The following is a 26,575-nucleotide window of genomic DNA, read 5'->3' as shown; positions in this document are numbered from 1 at the left end:
AACCTAATCAGGTTCTACTTTTCAAATCAGAGCAGTTTTAGATTTGCAATTACTAGTTATTGTCAGTGCTGATATATTCAGCATTCACTTACCGAGTTTATTGCTTAATCGTAGCTTATTATACTGCTTTTGAGTTTGCTGTGGTGATTTAATACTAGTTTGGTGATGCTTTGTTTCGAACTTAGTGAGAATTAGAATGTGAAGAAGTATTCTTTATTCTGAATCTAGTTCATTCATTGTTTAGGAATATGAAATCGGAGTCCTCGAGCGACCAGATTCGGCGCATTAGCCGGATTGTAGTGGCCAATCGACGAGGAGTAATTATGAACGACTTAGTGGAGATCGTCAATCGCGTTGGAGTTTAATTGCGTTGGAGTTTTTTAACTGATATACATAATCTGCATATTGTATAGTATAATGCGTAGTTTAGTTTCTGTAATGCATTATATGTGATATGTAATGAACATTACTCTTGACCCGTTTAATTTATGCCGTGTTTCGATGTTTGGCGCACGGTTCTTGTTTTCCATAAGGGTTTAACAAGCCTAGGGGTAAGGGTGTAGTATGTGCTAAGTCTAAATAATGTTGTCCAAATACACGAGCTGTAGTAATTCATCTGGGTTGCACATTCATAGCGCGTAGGTTTTTTTTACTGATATACATAATGTACATATTATATAGTATAATGCGCAGTTTAGTTTATGTAATGCATTATTTGTGATATGTAATGAACATTTATCCTGACCCGTTTAATTTAAGTTGTGCCGGGTTTCGATGTTTGGTTCACGTTTCTTGTTGTCCCGAAGGGTTTAACAAGCCTAGTGGCTAGGGTGTAGTATGTTCTAAGTCTAACAAACGTTGTCCAAATACACGAGCTGCAGTAATTCGTCTGGGGTTGCACATGCATGGTGCGTAGGCATTTTTAAAAACAGATATACATAATGTACATATTGTGTAATATAATGCGTAGTTTTAGTTTCTGTAAAGCATTATTTGTGTTATGTAATGAACATTTATCCTGACCCGTTTAATTTATGTTGTGTCGTGTTTCGATGTTTGGCGCACGTCAAGCCCAGGGGCTAGGGTGTAGTATGTTCTAAGTCTAAAAAACGTTGTCAAATACACGAGCTGCAGCAATTCATCTCGGGTTGCAGATGCATAGCGCGTAGGTATTTTTTAAAATAGATATACACAATGTACATTTTTGTATAGTATACTGCGTACTTTAGTTTGTGTAATGCATTTTTTGTGATATGTAATGAACATTTATCCTGCCCCGTTTAATTTAAGTCGTGCCGTGTTTCGATGTTTGGCGCACGTTTCTTGTTTTCCCTAAGGGTTTAACAAGCCTAGGGGCTAGGGTGTAGTATGTTCTAAGTCTAACAAACGTTGTTCAAATACACAAGCTGCAGTAAATAAACGTAATGCACATAACACGTTTCTGAATAAGTGCATTATTTGGTTTACACATTGCATTATTTAATGTGTCATTTACATTATGTGGAATATGATAAGCATTATAGCATAATAATGTCAACATCTTTTTAAATAAATGCACAACATCATAAACGTAAGACACAAAGTATATGGCTGAATATTGGAATGTACTCCATTCATAATTCATATTCCCAAAAATATTGTCCAATATCAACAATCTACTAAAGAGTTGTGAAAACTTTTAGTTTCAAAGCGAAAAGTCAACCAAGCAATCAAGGAATTCATTAACCTCCATCAACCTATAGTCGAAACCATCACTCGCTACAGACCATAATTCTCGACCCACAGTTCAAAGTTGAACTTGGCAGGTCTCTCCCTCCAATACCTAAGCAGTTCGCCGACAATAGAGTCGTTCACATTTTCGACTAGTAGGTTGCTTCGGCTCACCCTCACTTCTAGAAGTACTCGGGCCTACATCAACCAACATGGCTCTGAATTTTTTATCCAACGCAACTGGTATACTGTCGTCCGCTGTCGTCTATATCGTCTCTAAGCTGTTTCTCTGATATGGACCAAACAACACAACACATCAGAAAATTATCACAATAAATAATGCTTCAGTCAGAACAAATAATGCATAAAACTCTACCCATAATGCATTGGACAAAGTAAGTAATGCACTTATTACCATCACATAAAGTATTTGTCAATTTAATCAACAAGTTGAAACTTAGTTTCTAATCTGAGGCCATTAACAAATACAATCAATACCTATGATATGCTTACTATACTCCTAATATTTACCTAAACCGGCTGCACAATTGTATGACAGATACTTATAATACCGTTTGATAATGCATAATACACTTCACATAATGTAAATTTCATAGGACATAATGCATTGTCTTAAAAAAATGCACATGTATTACACCCAAATACTAGTAACAAATATCAAGAATACAACTCATAATGAACCATAAAATCCAACATATGCATACTTACAGATTCATAATGCACTTCCCACACCAAATAATAACTATATTGAATCTTGACTGAGTTGCTTAAACATCATAGACAATACCCGTATTAATGCCTAATATAGACAACATAATGCAAAAATCATGGTTCATAATGCACAATCCAAAATAAACAATCCACATTTACAATTTTGCCTGATTTTATTTAGTAAAAACATAGGACATAATGCATTGTCTAAACCCAAAAATGCACATGTATTACACACAAAGACTAGTAACCAATATCAAGAATACAACTCAGTCTGAACCAAAAACTACAACAAATGCATAATTACAGATTTATATTGCACTTCCACACCAGATAATAACCATATGAATCTTGACTGAGTTGCTTAACCATCACAGACAATTCCAGTATTAATGCCTAATATAGACAGAATAATGCATAAATCATGTTACATAATGCACAGTCCAAAATAAATAATGCAAGTATACAATATTGCCTGAGTTTATTCAGAAAAAATAGAACATATTGCATTGTCTCAAACAAAAAAATGCACATGTATTACTCCTAAAGACTAGTATACAATATCAAGAATGCAACTCAGGCTCAACCATGCACTCCAACATATGCATAATTACATATTCATAATGCACTTCCCACACCAAACAATAACCACATTTAAACTTTGACGGAGTTGCATAATATAGCCAACATAATGCACATATCATGTTACATACTGCATAGTCCAAAATAAATAATGCATAAAAATAATTGTGTCTGAGTGTAGTGTTTAACAAAAAACAACACCCTACATAATGCATCATTTATTGCACATAATGACATTTACATATATACATAATGCATTGTCTACACCCAAAAAATGCACATGTATTACACACAAAGACTAGTATACAATATCAAGAATACAACTCATGCGGAGCCCATACACTCCAACAAATGCATAATTACAGATTCATAATGCACTTTCCACACCAAACAATAACCATATTTAAACTTTGACAGAGTTGCTTAACACTCGGAGTCAGTACCCGTATTAATGCATAATGTAGCCAGCATAATGCAAATATTATTTCACATAATGCATAGTACAACATAAATAATGCATAAACATAATTTTGCTGAGTCTAGTAAGTTAAAATCACAGCACCCTACATTACCCCATCATATACTGCACATAATGTCACTTACATATATACATAATGCATTAATCAAACATGCAATTATCCTTCCACAAAATCGACAGATATGATATTGAATTCCACCAGCAGCGCCGCAAATTTACCTGCAACTTGGGATGGTTGTGAGCGTGGACGTCCTCGCTTAGGCATATTATATCTGTCTGTAAATAACCAAATCAAACAATGCTCTGAGAACCAGAATACATAAAACCCCGTCGAATACAGAGAAATATCAGAACACACAATAAAACCCAGTCGGCCATCAAAATGCATGCTTTTATACACAAAACAACAAAAATCGGTGTGAATTTATTGTTCCGCGAGAATTGTCGCTGTTACAATTTATAGTTTTCGTGCCTACACAATATTTGAAGTACAGTCACGTACCATGTCGCCGGTAGCGTTTCGGTGTTAGCAACGGCGGAGGATGTGTGCTGAAATATTGGACAATTGCTGTCGATTACTTCAAAGAATTGAGCGCTGCGAACGGAGATAGGGTTTAGAGAGTGTAGATTGGGTGTACAACGTTTAATGAGCGAGAATGAAGATTCGGACGTTTCAAATCCCAACAATTTCGCCCTTTCCAAATTCTGGCAGTTTTATTTATGTAAAATGACTATTTTAGCCTTATAATGCAGACACACAGGTTCCATAATGCAACACGGAGTCATATTTAAATTGTCAATCTAGACCGTTGATGCAGTTGATCTAACGCCTAGCAATGAGAAGAACAAAGGATGTTAGAATTGAAAAGGAGAATAATGCTCCCCTATATATATATATATATATATATATATAAAGAAAAAAACGGTAGAAAAAACGGTAATATTACGCGGGCCGGCGAGTGGGCGTGACGATGCACACTCGCGGGCCGGCGAGTGGGCGTCACTCGATTTTTTTTAAATTTGAAATTTAAAAAACGGTAATATTTCGATTTTTTTAAATTTGAATTTAAAAAAAATGATTTATTGCGTTTGCGTGACGATGCCCACTCGCGGGCCGGCGAGTGGGCGTCACGCATGGCGCCGGAGCGCACCACGTCGCGCGGGCGCGTGGCGAGACGGCTCGCCACTCGTCTCGGCGGGACGGGACGCTGCAACGCGTCTCGCCGCCGTCTCGTCCCGGCGTGACGGGTTACGAGCCACCCGCGTGACGCGTTGCGGGTGACCTAATGCATAATTTGTAAAGAAAGAGAGGGAGGGAAAAAATAAACAAAGTTGTTAATGATAGGAGTTTTAATGCATAATTGATAAAGAAAGAGAGAGGGAGAGAAAAATAGACAAAGTTATAAATGATAGTAGTGTTAGTTGATTGTGGAGTCCACATTTCAAATGATGTGTAGAGTTTGTATTGGTTTATAACTTTCCAATACTAGACTTAGTCTAATTTTGGTGGATGACCCAAAATGGTAAAACTTGTCTATTTTTTGTGGACGAAATGAATATTTTATTTGATGTATTTATCGTGAAAATATAATTTAAATCCACGACCCGTGCGGCCTAGGCTGTATCAGTAGTCGTGGCCGAAATCTTCCCTCATGAGTTGTGCACCGATGCATGGACAATAGACATGTCGAGAAGGTCACAAGACCCGTGCTGGAGCGCATGAACAAACACGGTCCATGTGTCGATGCAGGAAAGAAGGGCCTTGGCCAAAAGTGTGGCACGACCCGCTTGAAGGCCAGAAGACACACGACTTGTTCTTGGAGGTGGAAAGTTCCGATTTTTAATGTAATGTAGCCCTAATTGCATTCAGCTTCGTCATCACTATGTATACACATTTGGTCCAATTTTTACGTAGTTTTGACACACATAAATTAGGTATATACTCCTTTTATTCCACTATAGGTGACATATTTTCCTTTTTGGATGTCACATTTCTTAAAATAAAAATATTCCTTCCGTCCACCATTAGGAGTCTCATTTCTTGGCGGCACAGATTTTTAAAAATATCAAGAAAAGTGGGGGAAAATAATTAGTGAAATATGGGCCCCACTTGTATCTATTGGTTTTAAAATGAAATGTGAGTGAAATGAGTTAGTGGAATGTGAGACCCGAATACCATTTATGGTAAAAGTGAACCGGGACTCCTATTCACGGACGGACTAAAATAGAAAAACGAGACTCCTATTCGCGGACGGAGGGAGTATCACTCTTTCTATTTTTGTCTCTATTACTTTATTTTCTCTTCACTTGACTCACAAAATAACACTATATAAAATCTTGTATCGAATAAGAAATGCTCCTTAAGAGTGGGACGAAAGGTGTATTTCATATTTCGACTTTGGGAGAAGTAGACCAATGAGCAAAGAATTTAAGGGAGATTAAACAATATTATTTCCTTTATATTTTTATAGTTTTTGTTAGATGAACATGTTTTATTTTGTTTTTATTTCCTCATGCGATTCCCGAGTAGCCATAAGGGTTAAAGTTACATGTCTTGGCCATCTTGCGCAAATTTTTACCTGGCGGCCGGTTGCCAAAACAACACAACTCTACGCGGCTGGGTACTGACCCCTGCTCGTGATTCACACGGTTAGATGGTTTTGTGCCGCTTATTTCACCCGGTCAAGTCTAGTCCTCTGGATTGCCAACCACTTTTCACCCGAACGAGTGGTTTGTCGAGCTTACCTCACCCGATAGGGTCCAACTACGTGGAACATCTCGGGTTTTTACCTGGAAAAACGGGAGTCCTATTCGCATATTTATAATGGGACACAAGGAGTATGTGATTTAATCTGAATTTAATTTATATATTAAATTAAAATAACAATTAAATTTGATTTTTATGTGAATATTTTAATTTTAATAAAATCTGATATTCTAGTTAAATTGAAAAAATAATTTGATTATAGTATATAATAAATAAATTAAATATAATATGTAGAGAAAATAACGTAACGCTGGATTTTGAATACTATTTCTTAAATAATGAATGAAAAAAAAAATAGTGTAAAAAATATGTACTCCCTCGGTTCCATTAATTTCCCATAGAATACAAATAGGCTAATTGGTGGGAATGACATGAGTTTAATACACAATTAGTAAAGTAAGAGATAAGATAGTTAAATAATACTCCAACTGTAAAACCCAAAACCTTTCATAAATCCTGAATCTCAGCCGTCCGCCATGAGTGATCGCCGCGATCGGGACAGGGACAGAGATGGTGATCGGAAAAGAATCCGTGACGACCGCAACCGTAGCAGACGCTCCCCACTCCAATTACCACCCAAATGTAAACATAACAAATGCCTATTTGTCCATTGCAATGCTTAACTGCGCTACTAAAATGTACCAAATCCCAACTGTCAACATATTTTCTTCATAAATGATTAATAAGCTATTTCAATGGAGATTGATCAATCAAAAATCAATCACATTTCAAATTCTAAGAATATAGCAGGCAAATCTCTTGAAGATCTGCATGAATTCAATTCAATCCCATAATAATAAACCTCCAACCTCTTAGTGCCAGAGCTTCAAACAAAACCCTGAACGCACCGTCGAGCATCGCTTGTTTGATATAACGTCCGTGAAGGTGTCGACAAGCTGCCCTGCAAGCGACGCCGGCTCTTCAATGAACGTATCGATGAATACCTTCACGACCCGCACCTCTTGAGGACTGGCCCTCAAGCTGTACCACGTCAAGAATTTCTGCCTAAACGTAGTGTCGATGTGACCATCGCATTCCAACCACCGCACCACCTTCACATAGTACTCAAAATCCTTGTCCCCGATGCCAGGGCATTCCTCATCGTGCCTCTCTCCGCTCCTCTTCTTCGATGAGCTGCCTGCTTGAGGCTCCTCGTCTCTCTTGGACACAACGTCGATACCCTTCCCGTTGATTTTGCACCTCTTCTTCCTTCCACCTCCGTCCTTCATGCTGTCCACCTGCAAGCGGGCTTCTAAGCTGTCGACGTAGGGGACACACTCCAAGCCTGTACGGTTGTCAGTGCTCGTTTCCTCAACCATCTGACTGGTTGAGGACTCCTTCACCTTATTTCTGAAATTCACCGCATTATGTTCTTCATCCAACAACGAAATAACATCTCCATTGCCCTCCTGGCACGGATCCAAGAAATCATTGTCGTTATCCTTACCAAACAATTTCGAAGCAGCAAGCTTATCAGCATTCCTGGTAAAACGAAGATAATTATCTCTTCGGTTGCTATCCTCATTACTGCAGGGCAAGACTGCGTTGTTCTCGTCCTCAACTGACGAAGGATTTGAGAGACTGCTGCAGTTGGTGGCCGGACTTTGACTTCTTTCTTCTTCTAAACTCTTGGCATTCAAATTCTGCATCTCATCTTCGGAGCTCTCTGTTCTGAATTGAAACTCAAGGGACCCGATTTCTCTTTCTTTCTCGAGCACAGCAACCTTGAGGAAATACTCTGTAGCCGGAATTAGATTGGAAAGCAACAGCTGTGTATCAGGTGCGAACAGCCTGCAGGTAGGCTCCGATGGATAGTCCTTATCTTCTGCTTTCCGATGCCACAGCATATAACCAACTACGTTTCCCATGCTGGAATCATCAGAATTCAGTATCAACGCAACAGACGACGAGCGTGTTTCTTGAAACTGCAACATGTTCCCAGCAAGTGCAACGCAATCTAGGCGATTCAGATCACCTTAATAAGGCCAACATAAATGTCAGTTAGAGTAATTTAAAACGAGCATAGAGAGAGAGCGTACTAGAAGGTGTAACAGATGCTCTTTCGGAAAGCATTATATCGAGAGACTCCACAGCTGAGGCACAAAGTTTCTGAATTTCAAGGCCGGAAGAGAGCCTGTTAACAATACCTCTAGCCTTCTTTACAGGTAAACCCGTGAGAGGGCCAACGTCCTCTTCAAGCTTAGACACTGCCTCATCTATGTATGCACAAAGATTATGGTAAAGCTTGGTACCGGAAAGAATCTTTTGGCATAACGATAGCCTATAGCATAGTATATCGACCCGCCTGGTGTCCCTTGCGACAACCAGTTGCTTCCTCCACGAGCTGTATAATTCAACAGAAAATTCGAGCTAATTACCATGAATATCCATAATAAATTAAGCACCTCAAGAGAACATCATGAATAAGTCGGTATTTCGCATAACGTAGGCTTAGTTTATCACTTTCAGATATGAAGTGTATGAAATTAAATCGATGAGCAAAATAGGCAGTACCTTAGTAAATCATTCACTTTTCCACAAGACACACAAGAGAAACTCCCATCGAGCCCTTTATCCTGCCCGTCTTTTGATATGCTGGAATTTTCATTACGTAAGGCACACTCGAGGTGGCACGACATGCCACATGACATACCAGGAAAGGGAGGGTCCGAACTGCAATTCAACCATAGGCTAGGGTCCTTATTATCATCATATTGTCGACAAATGCAGCACGAGCACCTTTTGCAGAATACATCCTCACGATTCATTTTAGCCTTGCAAGCTGAGTTTTTGCAATACACTGTATTACCTTTCTCGGCATCTGGCACGCTAGTAACAAGGGAACCTGCTTTGATAGGCAGACGGTTTGGGTGATCCGATTTCCTTAGCCTTTTTGGAGTCCTCTCACCGTTTTCTGAGGTAGGATGTGATTCTGAAACGCTTGCAGCCCCGCGTTCCATAGCTTTCTTATCATACACAATCTTTAGAAGATTTTCTATTATTTTCGACTTGGTTAAGCCGGTGTACTTCCTTTCCTTCCCCAGCTCGGCACAGAGGACCTGCAATATCTCCTGGCGACTCCAGGTGTGCAGCACTTCTGTGGCACCATCTGACCACTCAGACACTTCATACACAAGTTCCCTCTTCTGTTCCATACTCAACTTACTGCATTTTGATGGATCAAACACCAACTCTGAGTTCAAAACAAGGTCATCAAGATTGTATACTAATCACAATAAGCTGAACCGGGTATAAGTATTACACAAATAAGAAGAGATAGGAGTACTCAGTAGAGCAGAAAAGAAACCATGTTGAAGCAAAGGACAAAATTCAATTTTAGTATCTTCAACCTCTCACGATCACGACAAATTCAATTAATGAAAATAAACCGGTGAGATCATGCACATATAGATAGCATAGTTAAACTACACAATAAGTACGAGTAACTCATACAAAAAATGGAAACTTCAAACGCATAACACAGGATCGAGGCCTAAAAGGCATTGAAAAAAGCATATAGAAGACGAACGCGGAACACCCCAAGAACAACACATAATAATCAGATCAATCGAAGCATCAAAGAAACAGATTGCCATCTATTTTGCAAAGTTCTATTTCAAAAACTAGATAACCACTGCAAATGTTCAATGTTATTAGCACTAAAATCACCATGGAACTTGTCATAGCACAGTAGCTAAATGACCACACAACCATCTTTGAAAATTAAGACAATAAATAGAAATCAAAATACAAGAAAAAGTAAACACAACCGCATCATTTTCAGAATCCACCATCGCCTCTTTTTCTTCATAATTTGGAAAGCACATAAACAGACATATTTTACAGAATCGTAAAAAGGGAAACAGAATAGGAAAAGTAGCAGCAATGGAGTCTGTGCGTGAGTGTGTGAGTATGCGTGCATTCAATTTCATCGACCCCCCCCCCCCCCCCACCCCACAAAAAAATGAAGATCAATTCAAGAAATCGCAGCATCAAACAGATCGAATACGAACCCAACATCCCATCGATCCCAAAATATCATTGAAATAGAAAAGATTTAATCTTTTTCCATAGCAAAGTTGAGAAGAAAATAAAAACAAAGCGATCGTAAAGAGAAAAGGGAAAAGCAAGAATCTTTACCGTCCATAGCTAGTGTTTGGTTGTAATAGAGTATGCCCACATTATTCCTTTACCTGAAAAACAAAGCTTTCATCTCCACAGATAACACAATCATAACCCAAAAAATTAAAAACTTCCCTTTTTGTATTTTAGAGCCTAAACACACACAAACATGTGCTATATTCACAAACTGATTAGCAATTTTATAATCTAAATAAAATAGAGAGAGGGAGAGAGGGGAAGGGAGAGGTGGGAGGGAGGAAAGAGGAGGGATGGGCAGTTGAAGAAGAGATCAGGAAAAGTATATTAGAGTAAAAACGAATAATGTACTATGAGATGGTGTGTGGTTTTAGTAGACGAAAAAAGAGCGGCTGAATATAGAAGCCCTTTTTTACCTTTCTCCCCCCGCCCAGCTATCCAATGTTGCATCTTCTTGTATTCTTCAGCACTATGAGAATTAATTTAGTTCCGTCCTAAAGGAGATGACTTATTTCTTGAGCGGTATGAGAATTAATTTAGTTTTAATTTTTGTGTTAAGTAAAAGGAGTAAAGTAAAAAAGTGAATCAAGTAAGAGATAAAAGTGTTTTGGGTTTTAATAATTGAGTACCATTTATACCCCAATCTCATTAACCAAGTTACTATTCCTGACATGAATTTTAAGAAATGTAGTAGAAAGTGAGTTGAAAAAGTTAGTGAACAATTGTTATACTTTTATATAGTGCTAGTATTAATTTTATAATGAAATGCGAGCGAGATAAAATTGATGAATGTAGGAACCATTATCAATATTAGTGAAAAAAATAAATAAGATATTTATTGATGGACGGATGAAAATGATAAAATGAGACGTTTATTGATGGACAAAGTGGGGAATAAAAATATGGCATCACTTCGGGTCTCTAAGAGCATCCACAGTGGGGCGGACGATAGTCCGCCCGATGCATCGGGCGGGCTATCCGCCACTGTAGCCATGCGGACGATGCATGGCGTCGGAACACGCATCGTCCGCGGTATCGTCCTCCCCACTGCGGGTCACGCGGACGATACCGCAGACGATGCAACAAGTACCTTCACATCGGGGAGACAACTGGTCGCGAGTGCCTGAAGAATTTTTGTAGGGGAGTTTGGAGGCTTATAGCAACACATATTTGCGAAAGCCGACTGCTGAGGATTGCCAGGCCATGATGAAGATGCACGAGACGACGCACGGCTTTCCTGGAATGCTAGGGAACATCGATTGTATGCACTGAGAGTGGAAGAATTGCCCGACGGCGTGGAGAGGCCAATTTACTATAGCTGCACTGGATGTTTGTTGAAGGAGTGTTTTGGCCTTTGGGGGTATATTTCTTTCAAAATTAAATTCCATTTTTGTCCCTAAACATGTCAATTATACTACAATTTTAGTTAAAAAAGTTAAGTTTGGTACTTTCATATTCTTACCTTATCAATTTGGTCCAATTTTTGCCAGATTTTAACAAAGTTGTCAAAAATTAACATTCATCCTCTTTTGACCCAATTAACCTATAACTAGGGATGTCAATTGGGTTAACCCACCCGGGTTAAGACCAATCCACTCGGGCTTTCGGGCTATATGGGTGCGAGTTATTCGGGTTGTAAATTTTTCGGGTTATAAATTTTCGACCTTAACCCTAAATCTTCGGGTTTCGAGCTAACCCACAGGCCAATATTCTAACTTATAAAAAAACAGATTGTCGCAAATAGTAAAGTACTCCCTCCGTCCGTGAATAAGAGTCCCGTTTTTCCATTTTAGTCCCTCCGCGAATAGGAGTCTCGGTTCACTTTTACCATAAATGGTAATAGGGTATCTCCTTCCACTAACTCATTCCACTCACATTTCATTTAAAACTAATATATACAAGTGGGAACCCTATTCCACTAACTCTTTTCCACCTATTTTTCTTAACATTTCTTAAAACTCGTACCGCTAAGGAATGTGACTCCTAATGGCAGACGGAGGGAGTATTACCAAAGTGATCAAGAGAAAGAAAATTATAACATTTGAAAATTGAAACACAATATATAAACATATCGCTTAATTAGTAGCACACTTGAATATGACTAGAATTAAATGAAAATCATGGATTTCAATGGAGTTGAATAGTATAGATAGTAGTATGTCAAAAAAATAGTACTCCTGCCGTCCCATAGAAATAGGCCCTTTAGGATTGACACGAGTTTTAATGTGTAATTGGTAAAGTAAGAGAGAAGGAGAAAAAATAATTGAATTTGTGTAGTGGGTGGTGGGACCATAAATAATAAAGTAAAAGAGAAGAAGAAAAAAGGTTACCGTAAATGGATATGAGCTACTTCTATGGGACGGACGAAAAATGAAATATGACATATTTCTATGGGACGGAGGGAATACTTCATATCAACCATATTCCATCTAACCCTAACTTTTAATTTGATAGAGAAGACATAATTATCATATATATACTTCATATTAATTTTGCGTTTAATATCGATATTACCATATATACTTAATATAGATATATAACCTAAAATTCTAACTATATTTTTATTTTAAATTCTCAACCCATGGGCTAACCCGCAACCCACCCGGGCAAGCCCACATAACCCGTTGACCGAACGGGCTAGCCCATGTAGCCCTATTCTACATTTGGGTTCCGATTTTTAGGCCTAACCCTATGATTTTACCAAGTTATTCGTGTTGATCCGCGGGTTTTGGGCTAAATTGACATCCCTACCTATAATATTTGCTAATACATCACTGTGGAAAAAAAACTTCTTCCAACACAACTTATCTCAACTATTTTCTCACCTATTATATCTCTCTATATTTTTAGTCTAAATGACTATATTAAAAAGTAAAATTTTTAAAATGTATGTTACAATACTTGTGAAGTACTCCCTTTGTCCCATTAAAATTGAAACATTTCCTAAAATGGAAACAATACCATCTCTACTTTCTCATCCCTCTTACTTTATTTTCTCTTCATTAACTCACAAAACAACACTACATACAATTCGGTGGCCCGATTCGCACTATAAAACCAGTTGAACTGATTCTCTCAATATTTGGATAATTTAAGGGAAAATATAAAATCTCGCACTTAGAAAGTTCTCGAACCCTGAATATATAACACACTTATGAAGTGTATTACCACTCCACAAAAATACATTTTGTGTCATAGGATGTTCTTTAAATACATTATAACTATAACATTTGATTTTTTATATCCATGATATCTAATAATTTGCACTTAAAATTATATCATACTATAATTAAATTAATTAATTTTAATAATGTGCGTATAATATACATATTATTATATTAATCATTCATCAAACCTTATGTATTACTAGTACCATACATTTAATAATTTATGAATAATGCTACCTATAACCCTTTAATTTTATACAGTATGTATTATAAGTATTTCGTTATTTTCACATTATTTAACATTAATTGTTATATTTGAAAATTTTTCTACTAAAAAATGTACTTAGTCATGGAGTATTCCGTGAACCGATATCTTAGTCGGTTCCTTCATTGGTCTGATTTTTAAAATATTGTTTTGAACATTAGTCATGGAGTATTAAAAAAATTTAATCCATTCAAACCATTAATATTTTATAAGTCAATGTATAAAATTTCCCCATAGCAAATTACTCAATTTTTACTGCCCCATCAGAATTCATTGTATTACAACATTTTCAAGCAACAAAATGAAATATGCAATCCTTTTTTTTTTCTGTGTGTTTGGGCTGGTTATTGGTGGAATAGGCTTCATAGTTTTGACAGGAGTCCAGAAATCATTGGCATTAGTTGTACATATTATTAAAGGACTATGACACCTATGGCACTGCATCTCACTTTTTATTTTCATAATTTTTTTCTAAACAATGTCCTTCAGTTATCAGTGCTAATAACCCATTTTCACGAATGGTCTATTTTTGATCAAGTTGTAAAGTCTCCATTCATTTATTTCTTTAGACTGGTTGAATAGTCACACATAATCTAGCTACACTTCATGTATCGGTTTGTTACACAAGATTATAGTAAGATATATAGTCATATTTTAATTAGAACAGATCCAACAAATAAAAATAAAATAAAATTTTCAATTACTACTGTTTTTAAGTATTTCTTAGTATATAAAATTAAAATTTTGATAATTTTAGTAGGGTGTTATATATTATCTCATTTATATTTAAGATAGAGATATAAATGAAAAATGACATTTTTTGTCCTTATGAAAAATTATATATTATCTCATTTATATTTAAAATGAAAATAATTGAATTAATTAACATTGTTTATTTTAACAAATTATGGGTATATTTAATACCGCAATTAATTAACAAATTTCAGTATTTTTCCATCCGTAGGTAGGTGGAAATATGGGTATACCGCACTTATCGTATCGAAAAAAATACTCATTCCATCCCATGTTACTCGCACTTTTTAATTTTAAGTCGTAAATTTGGGATTGATTGTTTAGTGTAATTAAATTAGTATTTTAAGTGTAATGAGAAATCATTTAATAAGGGAACACTTAATTAACTCTAATATACTCCTCCCGTCCCATAGAAATAGGCCATATTGGATCAGTACGGGTTTTAATGCATAATTGGTAAAGTAAGAGAGGGGGGAAAATAGGTGAAATTGTGTAGTGAATAGTGGGACCATAAATGATAAAGTAAAAAAGGAGAAAAATGTTGCCATAAATAGATATGGACTATTTGTATGAGACAGATGAAAAAGGAAATATGACCTATATCTATGGGACGGATGGAGTATTAATTAATATCCCGATTCTTGCTTAAAATAAAAATAGTGTAAGTAGTTTTAGACGAGCCAAAATAGAAAAGTGTGAGTAACATGAGACTGAGAAAATATAAAAATATACCAAATTTTCGGTACAATATGATTTGGTACCTGTAACAATATAAATTTTCATATACACTTGTATAGTACTGCGGTATACTGAACATATCGTATATACCGCACTTTTTGGATATATGGTAGTACATACCGAATAATAATCTAAATGGAAGGGTAAGATATAACAGTATTTCAGTATGCATATAGGAGCACTATTTTTTTGATATATAAATAAATGAAATGGTACAATATAATGTATTTCGGTATTTTGTACTCCCCTGTCCTAAGAAAGTTGAGACAAAACTCTTAGACACGGATATTAAGAATTTATATTAAATAAATAGGAGAGATGAAAAAAGTAGGAAAGATAAGAGAGAGTAAAATAAATTATGGAATAAAGTAAGAGTGATTAGATGTTTTGTCTTTTGTTAAAAAAGAAAATGACTCAACTTTATTGGGACAGACTAAAAATGAATACAACTCAAATTTTTTGGGACGGAGGGAGTACCAAAATTTGTAATCACAAAGTACCATATACTAGATTTTGGTATGGTGCACTAAAATGAGTTTATTTTTTCACCTAAAAAGGTGTGCTAAAATAATGCAATAAAGGACTACAATTTGATTCACATCAGTTCTCTCCCAGCAATATCAGCGACCTGTTTTTCATTGCACTGTTGGTAGGTTGATTCTTTGTATTGACCAATCAATTTTGATATACATTCAAGAAGCGAATCGTGATTAAGAATTTGAGGTATTTAGATTGTACTCATGATTTTGGTATTTATAAGAGTATTTGCAGAAGTTATCGAGCTTGTGATCAATCCACGGGATCAACAGTGCTCTGATACCATGTTAAACATGGATCAAGACTTTGATATAGAAAAGAGATTGCATTGACTAGAATTTTAATTCTATTGTTGGTAGCTACTTGGACCAACTTTGAGTGGGCGCTAAATAGCCGAACTCCCATTCTTCTTATGGTCCACAAGGATTTGTTGTTTGACCCACTAAAATTGAGTATTCCTATCTTTGGTAAAAATCCATTGAATGATGCTCGTCTTATGATTTTTTATGTGACTATTGGTTTGTATGCGTAAGAAGAATTGACTGAATTTATACAAACATACCAAACCTGGGTGGGACCCAATTTGGTAAGCCCAATATCAATTGGCCGAATTTATAACAACATACTTATGGCTAAATTTTATATACATGATATGAATGATCAAATCTACACCGACACATCAAATTTCCCCTCTAGTATTAATTCAACCATACAAATCAAACTATTTCAAATTTGATATTCATTTCCAAATTTACCATACATACCATAAATTTAAATAGATTTCACATAAAATAACATTTATGCTCTTACTTTTTCTCAAAATTTAGCTATACTTTGTGAACATTTGTTAATTTTCTCCATTCAAAGAACTATTCTGCGCTGTATCTAATTGTTTTTAAGTAATATAGGCAGTCAAATTGTTCAGACAAGCTTTGGTCGCAATTTAATTTATTGAGATTTATTTTATTGGCGACAATTGGAACTAAAATTTGAAGCTTTCTAATGTCATTCATATAAACCTTACCAATAAAATACATACTAATTCTACTTTTTTTGTGAACTCATCAACTAGCACATGATTATTTATCCATTCTACATAATGATTCAAATTCTTCCACAAACATGTCCACTAAAATTGGGGTAATAGTATGAGTGAAATGATTGTGAATCCCATTGCATTTTCAATCCCATGCAAAAAAGCAAAGGCTCCTTTTTTGACCAACCCACCTCCCTTTGTTTCCATCTAACATCACCATCCCCTTTTTTTGTCCTTTTACTCCACCCCAAATATAGGTGTCTGAAACGATGGCAGATTACTCTTCGCCGGCAGAATCCAGTTTCCACCGTTGCTCATAACCACCGCTTCATGACTCGTACGATTCTGCAACGCGACGTCGACGACACTACCATGCTGTTGGTACTTGTACAAACCCTCGTTATCGTTGGGTTGAAAGTCCACGCCAAACTGGGCTGTACCGCTGCTGCTCGAGTCTTGAAAAATGCCGTGATTAGGGTTTCTCAAATCGGCTGAATTTTGGTACCCTAATGCGGCCCACAAGCTGGCCGAGTGATCGTGCTTCACGGGAAGCGCGAAATTTATGGTGGACGTTGGAAATGAGAGCTCTTCTTTGCTTTTGCCTTGTGAGGGTTTGTGGTCGGGTGTTGATTCTGTCGTCGTTTTGGGCTTGGTGTTAGCCCCGCCAATCGGTAGATTACTGCTGGCGATGCTCCTGATGTCGTAACGGCTCATGTCGAAGTTGGTCACGGCGTTTAGGCCACGGAATTTGATCGCAGCGATGTCATATGCCTCCGCTGCTTCTTCTTGAGTGCCTACATTTAGTTTTTAGTTAATTCAATCACGAGTTTTAAAAAATGCGAAAACAAGATTTAGAAAATCAGTGGAAGCTGAATCCCATTTTTATATATTAATTTTATAATAGAATATGAGTGTAATAAATTAATATAAAATAAAATCCACTTACTAAAAAAAATTGAACAACATTTTATGAACCGAACCGAACCGAACTAGCAAAAGTGAATAACATTTTGGTGCACGAAGAGAGTATATGCAAACAATAATAGACGAAATAATTGTTTTATTTATTCCTGACACCGTTTTCTGGACCAGATGTGAAACGCGACGTAGCAGATTTATTGGCTTTTTATTTATGTTCTTTGTTTTTGGAAGATATTTTTTAGTTTTAGGACAGCCACCGCCGCAGCGGACCAATAGAAACATAGTAAGCATTAAACAGTGACGTCCAAATTTGTCGTTTATCACTTTCTTATTTATTTAACTCAAAAAATGTTTCCGAAAATCATAAAAAAATGGAAAACGAATACAATGAAAACTCACTGAAAGTGCCAAGATAGAGATCTTTGTTTCCGGCGACTCTTCCTATCCTTGCTTGCCACCGACCGTGCTGGTGATGCCTGAAACATTATTTTTCCATAGAGAAAAAAGATGAAAATTGTTAGTGTTTGAGCTCATCAAGATCGGATTGAGCTGGTGGAAGAATCAAGTCAGGAAATAGCCGTTGGGAACCAAAACAGGAACTAGCCGTTGGAAACGGTTATAACCGTGTTCGGCAAAAGGAAGCTGTTCAGCAATTGGAAGCTGGTCGGCAAAAGGAAGCTGTTCAGCAATTGGAAGCTGTTCGGCAATTGGAAGCTGTTCGGCAAAAGGAAGCTGTTCGGCAATGGAAGCTGTTCGGCGGTTTTCTTGATCGATACTTCTTAAGGGAGTTGCGATTCATTCCGGAACAACAACAACAGAAATCAAAAGTGATAGAGAGAGAATTCAAGAGAGGAAGTGTTATCTTTCAGCTGTGCGTTTTTAGCTCTCGAAGCAAGAAGTTTTCGGGCGAGTTGAGGGTTTTCCATCTTGTAAATTCTTGAGAGTTTTGAGTGCTCTTATGTTTGTAATTTCTCGAGTGATCAATAAAGAAACACACCAGATTCTGCCCGTGGATGTAGGCTTACGCCGAACCACGTAATTCGCCTGTGTTCTTCCTTGCATGTTGTCATTTCATTAATTTTGCATTTCGATCATCACAACCGTAGGTTCGTTCTTCACAACGTGGCGCCGTCTGTGGGAAATTCGTCCACTGAATTGATCGAGAAGGCATAAAGTTTTGGGAGTTCTTTCTTTGTTTCCTCAAGAAGGCGCTCAACCTGTTTGAATAATGGCTGCAGCAAGGTTTGATGTTGAAAAGTTCACAGGCCGAAATGATTTTGGCCTATGGAGGCTGAAGATGAAAGCAATCTTGATGCAACAGGGTTTATGGGAAACCCTAAATGGTGGAGGCAGTAATGAGGAGAAGAAGCCCGAGCCTGATGAAAAGGAGAAGGCAAAGGCTCAAGACAGAGAGTACAAGGCATATAGTACCTTGATACTCAACCTCAATGACAGAGTCCTCAGAGAAGTTTCAAAGGAGGAGACAGCGGCTGGAGTTTGGTCCAAGTTGGAGTCATTATACATGGCCAAATCCTTGGCAAATCGGCTGCACCTGAAGCAGAAACTTCTCACTTTCAAGATTGCTGATGGAAAAGGTGTGTTGGAACAGCTCGAAGAATTTGGGAAATGCATCGATGATCTTGAGAACATTGATGAAGAGATTAAAGATGAGGACAAGGCTCTGATGTTGTTGAATTCCTTGCCACCAAGTTATGAGCATTTCAAGGATGCTATACTTCTTGGTAGAGAGTCCAAGATTGGATATGAAGAGGTGTACTCTGCTCTAAAGCTCAAGGAAATCCAGAAATCTAATCCAAAGTCCACTGAAATGGTGTCTGAGAGTCTGAGTGTTGCTGATCACAAGAAGAATGTGAAAAGAAAGTCACAGAAGAAGCCATGGAAAAACAAGACAGCTGACTGGAAAGAGACCAGATCATGCCATCACTGCAAGAAACCAGGCCACATAAAGAAGAATTGTTGGGTTTGGAAGAAGAAGCAGGCCGAGGAAGAGAATGGCAAGAACAATGCTGATATTGCAGAAGAGTTGGTGGTCCCGGAGGCTCTGTGTGTGACTGAGGACATGGAAGAACTTCCATGGATCATGGATTCTGGATGTAGCTTCCACATGTGTCCAACTAGAAGTCATTTTGAGGAAATCAAGAATGCAGCTGGATCAGTTTTGTTAGGAAATGACCAGATATGCAGAATCAGAGGAATTGGGTCCATCAGGCTTAGACTTCATAATGGCTCCATCAGGTTACTCACTGGTGTGAGGTTTATTCCAGAGATTAAGAGGAATTTGATCTCTATTGGAGTGTTGGATGCAGCAGGATATAATTGCATATTATCTGATGGGATTATGAACATCGTCAAGAATGGTGATGTTGTTATGATGGCTGAGAGAAAGAGAAGCCTATACTATCTAAAGGCAAGTGTGGTTACTGGATCTATGAATCTGGTGCAGGTATTAGACTTAAGAATGTGGCATCTCAGACTCGGACACTTGGGAGAAACTGGAATTAAAGAATTGGCCAAGAAGGAGTTGATTAAGCTGGAAAATCCCAATGAGCAGTTGGGTTTGTGTGAGCAATGTGTGCTCGGAAAGAGTAAGAAACTGCCCTATGGAAGAGGAATTCACAGCTCAAAGTCACCACTAGACTATGCCCACAGTGACTTGTGGGGCCCAGCTACACCAGCTTCATTGGGTGGAGGTAGATACTTTCTATCCATTATTGATGATTTTTCTAGAAAATTATGGGTGTTTATCTTGAAGGAAAAATCAGAGACATTCATGAAATTCAAGGAGTGGTGTAGGGAAGTGGAGGTGGAGAAAGGGTGTTCTTTGAAGTGTTTAAGAACTGATAATGGGCTGGAATTTCTGAGTGGGGAGTTTGATTCTTTCTGCAAGCAGAAAGGTATGAAGAGGCATAGGACATCTCCATCTAATCCCCAACAGAATGGAGTTGCTGAGCGCATGAATAGAACCATCCTAGAGCGAGTTAGATGTATGCTCTTTGGCTCTGGAATGGCTAAGAGATTCTGGGGTGAGGCTGTGAGTATGGCAGCAGTTCTCATCAATAGAAGTCCTTCTTCAGCTATAGCTTTTGACACTCCTGATCAGAGATGGTATGGAAAGGCCATGGATTATTCGAATATGAAGATTTTTGGTTGTATGGCTTATGCACACATCAAGCAAAGTAAGTTGGAGCCAAGGGCCTTGAGATGTGTGATGATTGGATACCAAAAGGGAGTGAAGGGCTACAGACTGTGGTGCATAGAGCCAGGAAATCAGAAAGTTATTATCTCTAGAGATGTGCAATTTGAAGAAAGTAGGATGCCATTTCTAGAAAAGGCTCAAGAGAGCCAGAGGCCATCTCATTCTGAGAAAGAACCAGAGCCTGAGAGGATGGTGGAGATGGGTGTTCCAGAACCTGAGGAGGCTGAGGAATCAGTTCAGGTGGAGGTTTCTGGAGCAGATAGAATTGCTGAGCCTGAACAGCAGATGGGAAATCATAGTGAACAAGAAGAAGCAGATGCTGATGTCTTGAACCCTGAAGAAGAGCAGCAGGATTTGGGTGACTATGTTCTAGCCAGAGATAGGGTCAGAAGAATCCCTAAACCATCTACAAGATACAGTGAAGAAGAATACTTGCTATATGCACTATGTGTTGCAGAAAACATAGAGTATGCAGAGCCTTCAAGCTTCAAGGAAGCTATGAGTTCTAAGGAGAGCAAGCAGTGGATGGAGGCTATGATAGATGAAATACAGTCCCTGATCAAGAACAAGACATGGGTGCTTGTGAAGAGACCTTCCACACAAAAACCAGTGAGTTGTAAGTGGATATACAAGAAAAAGTTGGAGGTTGGGAACAAGATTAGGTTCAAGGCTAGGCTTGTAGCTCGGGGGTTCACACAAGAGGAGGGAATAGACTATAATGAAGTATTTTCTCCAGTGGTAAAGCATGCCTCAATCAGAATTTTGCTAGCTATAGTTGCTCAAAGAAGTTGGTTTTTGGACCAACTTGATGTGAAGACAGCCTTTCTTCATGGAGAGCTTGAGGAAACTATATACATGAATCAGCCAGAGGGATTTGTGATACATGGGAGTGAAGATAAGGTTTGTCTACTAAAGAAAAGTCTATACGGTTTGAAGCAAGCAAGTAGACAATGGCATATCAAGTTTGATGAACATATGCAGAGTATGGGATTTATAAATTCCAGATATGATAGTTGTGTCTACTTCAAATCAAAGTCTGAGGGACCTGCTGTGTATTTGCTATTATATGTAGACGACATCTTGCTTGCTGGACCAGATAGACAGGAGCTAGATAGGGTGAAAACCTTATTGAAAAAGGGATTTGAAATCAAGGATCTGGGGAGTGCTAGCAAGATTTTGGGAATGGATATATTCAGAAATGCAGATAAGAGGGTGTTGTGGTTGTCCCAAGAAGGCTACATTCAGAAAGTACTGCGCAAATATCAGATTGACAAGAGTAGAACAACCTCAGTGCCACTATCACAACAGACTAAGCTGTCCAAATCACAATGTCCCAGAAATCAGCAAGAAGAAAGAGAGATGAGCCAGATACCTTATTCCAACATAGTTGGGAGTGTGATGTATATGATGATATGCACAAGGCCTGATATTTATCATGCGGTAAGCGTGGTGAGCAGATACATGTCCTGTCCGGGAAGAGAGCACTGGTTGGCTTTGAAAGGGATTCTCAAGTATCTCAAAGGAAGTAGTGATCTGGGAATAATGTTCAAATCAGAGAATGAAGGAGATAAGGATAGCATTATTGGGTTTTGCGATTCAGATTATGCAGCTAACCTTGATAATAGGCGCTCACAATCTGGGTACATATTTACCTTGTTCGGCTCCGCGGTGAGCTGGAAGTCTAATCTCCAATCCGTGGTGGCTCTATCGACGACGGAGGCAGAGTATATAGCTCTTGCTGAGGCAGTAAAGGAAAGCTTCTGGCTTAGGGGTATAGTTGGTGATTTTGGGGTGAAGCAAGAGAATGTTGTGATCAAGTGCGACAGCAATAGCGCGATTTGTCTCTCGAAACATCAGACATATCATGAACGCAGCAAACATATAGACGTGAGGCTGCATTTCATTCGAGATGAGGTTGAGAAGGGTGCGGTGAAGATTGAGAAGGTCAGCACCGAGCACAATGCGGCTGATGCACTTACTAAAGCCCTACCAAGATCCAAGTTCCGACATTGCTTGGATTTGGTTGGGGTGGTCCGAAATTTGTAAGTATGGGAAGGAAGGTGGAACTGGTGGTGATGGATCTTAGATTGCTCAAAGGTGGAGGATTTGTTAGTGTTTGAGCTCATCAAGATCGGATTGAGCTGGTGGAAGAATCAAGTCAGGAAATAGCCGTTGGGAACCAAAACAGGAACTAGCCGTTGGAAACGGTTATAACCGTGTTCGGCAAAAGGAAGCTGTTCAGCAATTGGAAGCTGGTCGGCAAAAGGAAGCTGCTCAGCAATTGGAAGCTGTTCGGCAATTGGAAGCTGTTCGGCAAAAGGAAGCTGTTCAGCAATTGGAAGCTGTTCGGCAATTGGAAGCTGTTCGGCAAAGGAAGCTGTTCGGCGGTTTTCTTGATCGATACTTCTTAAGGGAGTTGCGATTCATTCCGGAACAACAACAACAGAAATCAAAAGTGATAGAGAGAGAATTCAAGAGAGGAAGTGTTATCTTTCAGCTGTGCGTTTTTAGCTCTCGAAGCAAGAAGTTTTCGGGCGAGTTGAGGGTTTTCCATCTTGTAAATTCTTGAGAGTTTTGAGTGCTCTTATGTTTGTAATTTCTCGAGTGATCAATAAAGAAACACACCAGATTCTGCCCGTGGATGTAGGCTTACGCCGAACCACGTAATTCGCCTGTGTTCTTCCTTGCATGTTGTCATTTCATTAATTTTGCATTTCGATCATCACAACCGTAGGTTCGTTCTTCACAAAAATATACAAAAATAAATTCTTAATTTGTGAAAAGAAAAAAGAGGCAAAATATAAAAACAAAATCATCTAAGTTTGATAAAATTTTAATATAGTTCATATTTTACCTATTAAGGAATAACCCAGAAAAATATCAACATTATAATATAATCTGCAATTTTTAATGTTGCAAAATTGATTAGAACTTGATATGCCCAAAGAAAATAGGGGCAACACACCTTGTTACTCCTCTATAAATGGAGGCCCCTCGAGAAAACCCACTACTTCTTCTGCAATGAGAGAAACAAAAACTTTAAAATTGAACCAAAAATAATTGAAATGTTTGATTTCCAAGGAAATATAAAAAATCAAGACCTTCTAAGTGAAGCAACGAATTCCTGCCTTGTCATGTGCTTCATTTCCTCCATTTCCCTCTCATAATCGGATACCTATAGTTAAATAAAAAAAATAAACCACAATTTTAAAAATTAAACTTTAAGATCAAATAATTGTTTGCATAAAAATAGCAAGTGAAGTATAGTAACGGTGACCGGAAAATTAGTCGTGGTGGTCGGACCCCAGTATTTGAGGGCGGCGAGATCATAAGCACGAGCTGCTTTCTCTTCTTTATCATATCCACCTTTTTCACAAAATGATTAACAGATTAATTAAACATCATTTTATCAAAACCAATCTTGAAAGATTTCACATGAATATATGAATATAAAGAAAACAAAATATTTCGTTACACCAAAGTGGATAAAAAGTGAGACAGAAATGTGGTTTCAGTACTTACCCAAATAAACTGGCATATTTGCAATAAATTCGTCCATTTGAACAATCATTCAACACGTCCACATTCCATAAAGAGAAACAATATCAGTCGAATATACATTGCAGAAAAATTAACCAAAATAGAAATATTGATTATTGATCCATTCATCAAATTTTTTTTAAAAAAACCTAATAACTGAAAAAGTAGATATATATACAAACCTTGCCTTCCTTTCCGACTTTGCCCTTCTCTTCTGCAACTATTATCCCATAAGTGAGCTTCATACCTTCCAGTCCATCTATGTCTAAATTACATTCACACAAAACATAATTCAAATTCAACCTTTTATCATATGCTCATTCCATCCCATAAAAAAAGAAAATTACATAACATGAAATACTAATTAAACTTTTTTGTTATGAAATTGAGAAGAAAAATGTAACGGTGTTACAATAATTTAACATAACTTGAACTACTAATTAAACTTTGTGTATGCTATATTAACTTAAAACTTTTTGTAAAAATTTGAAATATTAGTAAAACATTTTATATACGTGTAATTATCCCGAAAACTTACTAAAAGTGAAAGCTAACAAATTTTGGAAGAAGATCCAAAATGGTAAAATGAAATATTTTTATTGTGATAAAGATAGTGTATTAAATACTGTTTTTGTCCCAATAAATACAAACATTTAGTTAGTTTCCGGAACGAGATTTTATGCAGTATTATTTCTATTTTTAGGAAATGTTTCATTTTTAATGAGAAAGAGAGAGTACCTGGTGACTCCTCTAAAGATTGAGGTGCGCTGGCCGAAAGATTCGACGGCTTTCTTGGCCGGCGGAGCAGCCGCAATCTGTTTCCGGGGGCTATTATCGGTTTGTTCATCGGAAAATCCTCGCAAGAAGCTAGAAGCTATTGTCTTGAGCTCAGAGTCATCGTACATCTCCATCTCCGGCATGCCGTCGAACTGAGCCACCGCAGCTCCGGCGGCGGAGCCACCCAAGAAATCCTCCAGCTTGGGGCCGCCGGCGCTTCCATTACCAACGACTGCACTAGCACTGCTGCTACCTAAAAACCACGGAAAAAATGAAAGGTGAAATTACACAAAATTGGATGATATAGTGGTGTATGCATATGCTGACAAACGGTAATAATTGTATGAATGTGTTACTATTTAATTGAAAAAGAAAAGGATTAGGGAGGTGAGGAAAAAGAGGAGATAGAGAGAGGGAGAGGATTACTAGGATTGGAGTTGAAGGGGTGTTGGAAAAGAGTGTTGTTGGAAAGCGAGAAGACGAGCCAGTTGGGATGGGAAGAAGAATCCATATCCATTATCGAAAATTTAGAGATGATGTTGATCAGAGTGTTTTCTTTGGAACTCACACTTTCAGAGATACAAGGGGGGTAAAATATGAACACAGATATAGAGTCTAGAGATCTCAATTGAGCTCAATCTTCCCTATTTTTGTGTCAGTTAATAGGATTTATATGTTATTACAATAATGGTGGTTGTAATTTTGCATGATGATATAATTTTGTGAAGAAGAAAATAAATTAATGGAGGAGGAGATGAGAAGTAATGGTAAAAGGAGGGTAGTGCAGAAGAAGGCAAGTGGTGGGCTATTATGGGATGACTGTGGCGGTCTTCACTCACCAAAACAGACCTATTTTCGCGTTTTACTTTTTTAGTTTGAAACGTAAATAATAGATTGATGAGGGACTTCTACGGAAAATTTGTGTCTTTAACTGCTTTACACGTCGCATTCATTCCATCACCTTTTTTTCAGATCTTCTCCCGCCACTTTGCCCCTATTAACCTTTCACCCTTTTATTTTTTTCAGATGATAAAATGGTGAGGAGAAGAAGTCTTCAACGTGCCATTCTACGCCCAACTCAATCCAAAATACTTCCTTTGTCTCGTACATTATATTTTGCTATTTGGTCTTGCAATAAGAGTTATATTTTATTTTATCATAATTTTTTATTATTTTTTATTATTTAATAAGAGTCATATTTCACTTTTATGATAATTATTAAATAGGTTTCATGTTCCACCAACTCATTTCACTCCT

The 26,575-nt window shown here is 37.6% G+C and overlaps 2 protein-coding genes across 6 annotated transcripts; both read right to left on the bottom strand.

Annotated features, from left to right (window-relative positions):
• Positions 1-6,591: 6,591 nt before the first annotated feature.
• LOC121799431 (VIN3-like protein 2) lies at positions 6,592-10,766 on the bottom strand. Of its 4 annotated transcripts, none has more exons than XM_042198791.1 (4): positions 10,410-10,766; positions 8,784-9,462; positions 8,309-8,613; positions 6,592-8,244 (listed from the first exon to the last, which is right to left on the bottom strand). In XM_042198791.1, the coding sequence occupies exons 1-4, from the start codon at positions 10,414-10,416 to the stop codon at positions 7,082-7,084; spliced, it is 2,154 nt and encodes a 717-aa protein (XP_042054725.1). In that variant the 5' UTR covers positions 10,417-10,766; the 3' UTR covers positions 6,592-7,081. The 4 variants fall into 4 exon arrangements, with proteins under 4 accessions (XP_042054725.1, XP_042054726.1, XP_042054727.1 ...); XM_042198792.1 differs by having other exon boundaries at positions 6,592-8,226; XM_042198793.1 differs by having other exon boundaries at positions 8,784-9,434.
• A 6,035-nt stretch (positions 10,767-16,801) lies between these two features.
• Positions 16,802-26,153, bottom strand: LOC121800403 (AP2-like ethylene-responsive transcription factor AIL5). Of its 2 annotated transcripts, none has more exons than XM_042199976.1 (9): positions 25,745-26,153; positions 25,280-25,571; positions 24,724-24,806; positions 24,524-24,532; positions 24,279-24,367; positions 24,103-24,176; positions 23,967-24,017; positions 18,184-18,260; positions 16,802-17,657 (listed from the first exon to the last, which is right to left on the bottom strand). In XM_042199976.1, the coding sequence occupies exons 1-9, from the start codon at positions 25,833-25,835 to the stop codon at positions 17,101-17,103; spliced, it is 1,323 nt and encodes a 440-aa protein (XP_042055910.1). In that variant the 5' UTR covers positions 25,836-26,153; the 3' UTR covers positions 16,802-17,100. The 2 variants fall into 2 exon arrangements, with proteins under 2 accessions (XP_042055910.1, XP_042055911.1); XM_042199977.1 differs by having other exon boundaries at positions 25,887-26,153.
• Positions 26,154-26,575: the final 422 nt, after the last annotated feature.

The sequence above is a fragment of the Salvia splendens genome, chromosome 4 (genome assembly GCF_004379255.2).
Source record: "Salvia splendens isolate huo1 chromosome 4, SspV2, whole genome shotgun sequence".
In the NCBI taxonomy this organism is placed as follows: domain Eukaryota; kingdom Viridiplantae; phylum Streptophyta; class Magnoliopsida; order Lamiales; family Lamiaceae; genus Salvia; species Salvia splendens.
This window is presented reverse-complemented; position numbering and strand designations above follow the sequence as displayed.

What these genes read in the sequence shown, in the direction of transcription:
- LOC121799431 (XM_042198791.1), bottom strand. An exon ending in AAAGTGAATGATTTACTAAG is followed by an intron (nt 8,614 to 8,783) that starts GTACTGCCTATT and finishes TGAATTATACAG; the next exon opens with CTCGTGGAGGAAGCAACTGG. An exon ending in AGCATCTGTTACACCTTCTA is followed by an intron (nt 8,245 to 8,308) that starts GTACGCTCTCTC and finishes GGCCTTATTAAG; the next exon opens with GTGATCTGAATCGCCTAGAT.
- LOC121800403 (XM_042199976.1), bottom strand. Translation starts at nt 25,835, where the DNA reads ATGGATATGGATTCTTCTTCCCATCCCAACTGGCTCGTCTTCTCGCTT. An exon ending in CCCCTTCAACTCCAATCCTA is followed by an intron (nt 25,572 to 25,744) that starts GTAATCCTCTCC and finishes CGTGGTTTTTAG; the next exon opens with GTAGCAGCAGTGCTAGTGCA. An exon ending in ATCTTTAGAGGAGTCACCAG is followed by an intron (nt 24,807 to 25,279) that starts GTACTCTCTCTT and finishes AATGTAATTTAG; the next exon opens with ACATAGATGGACTGGAAGGT.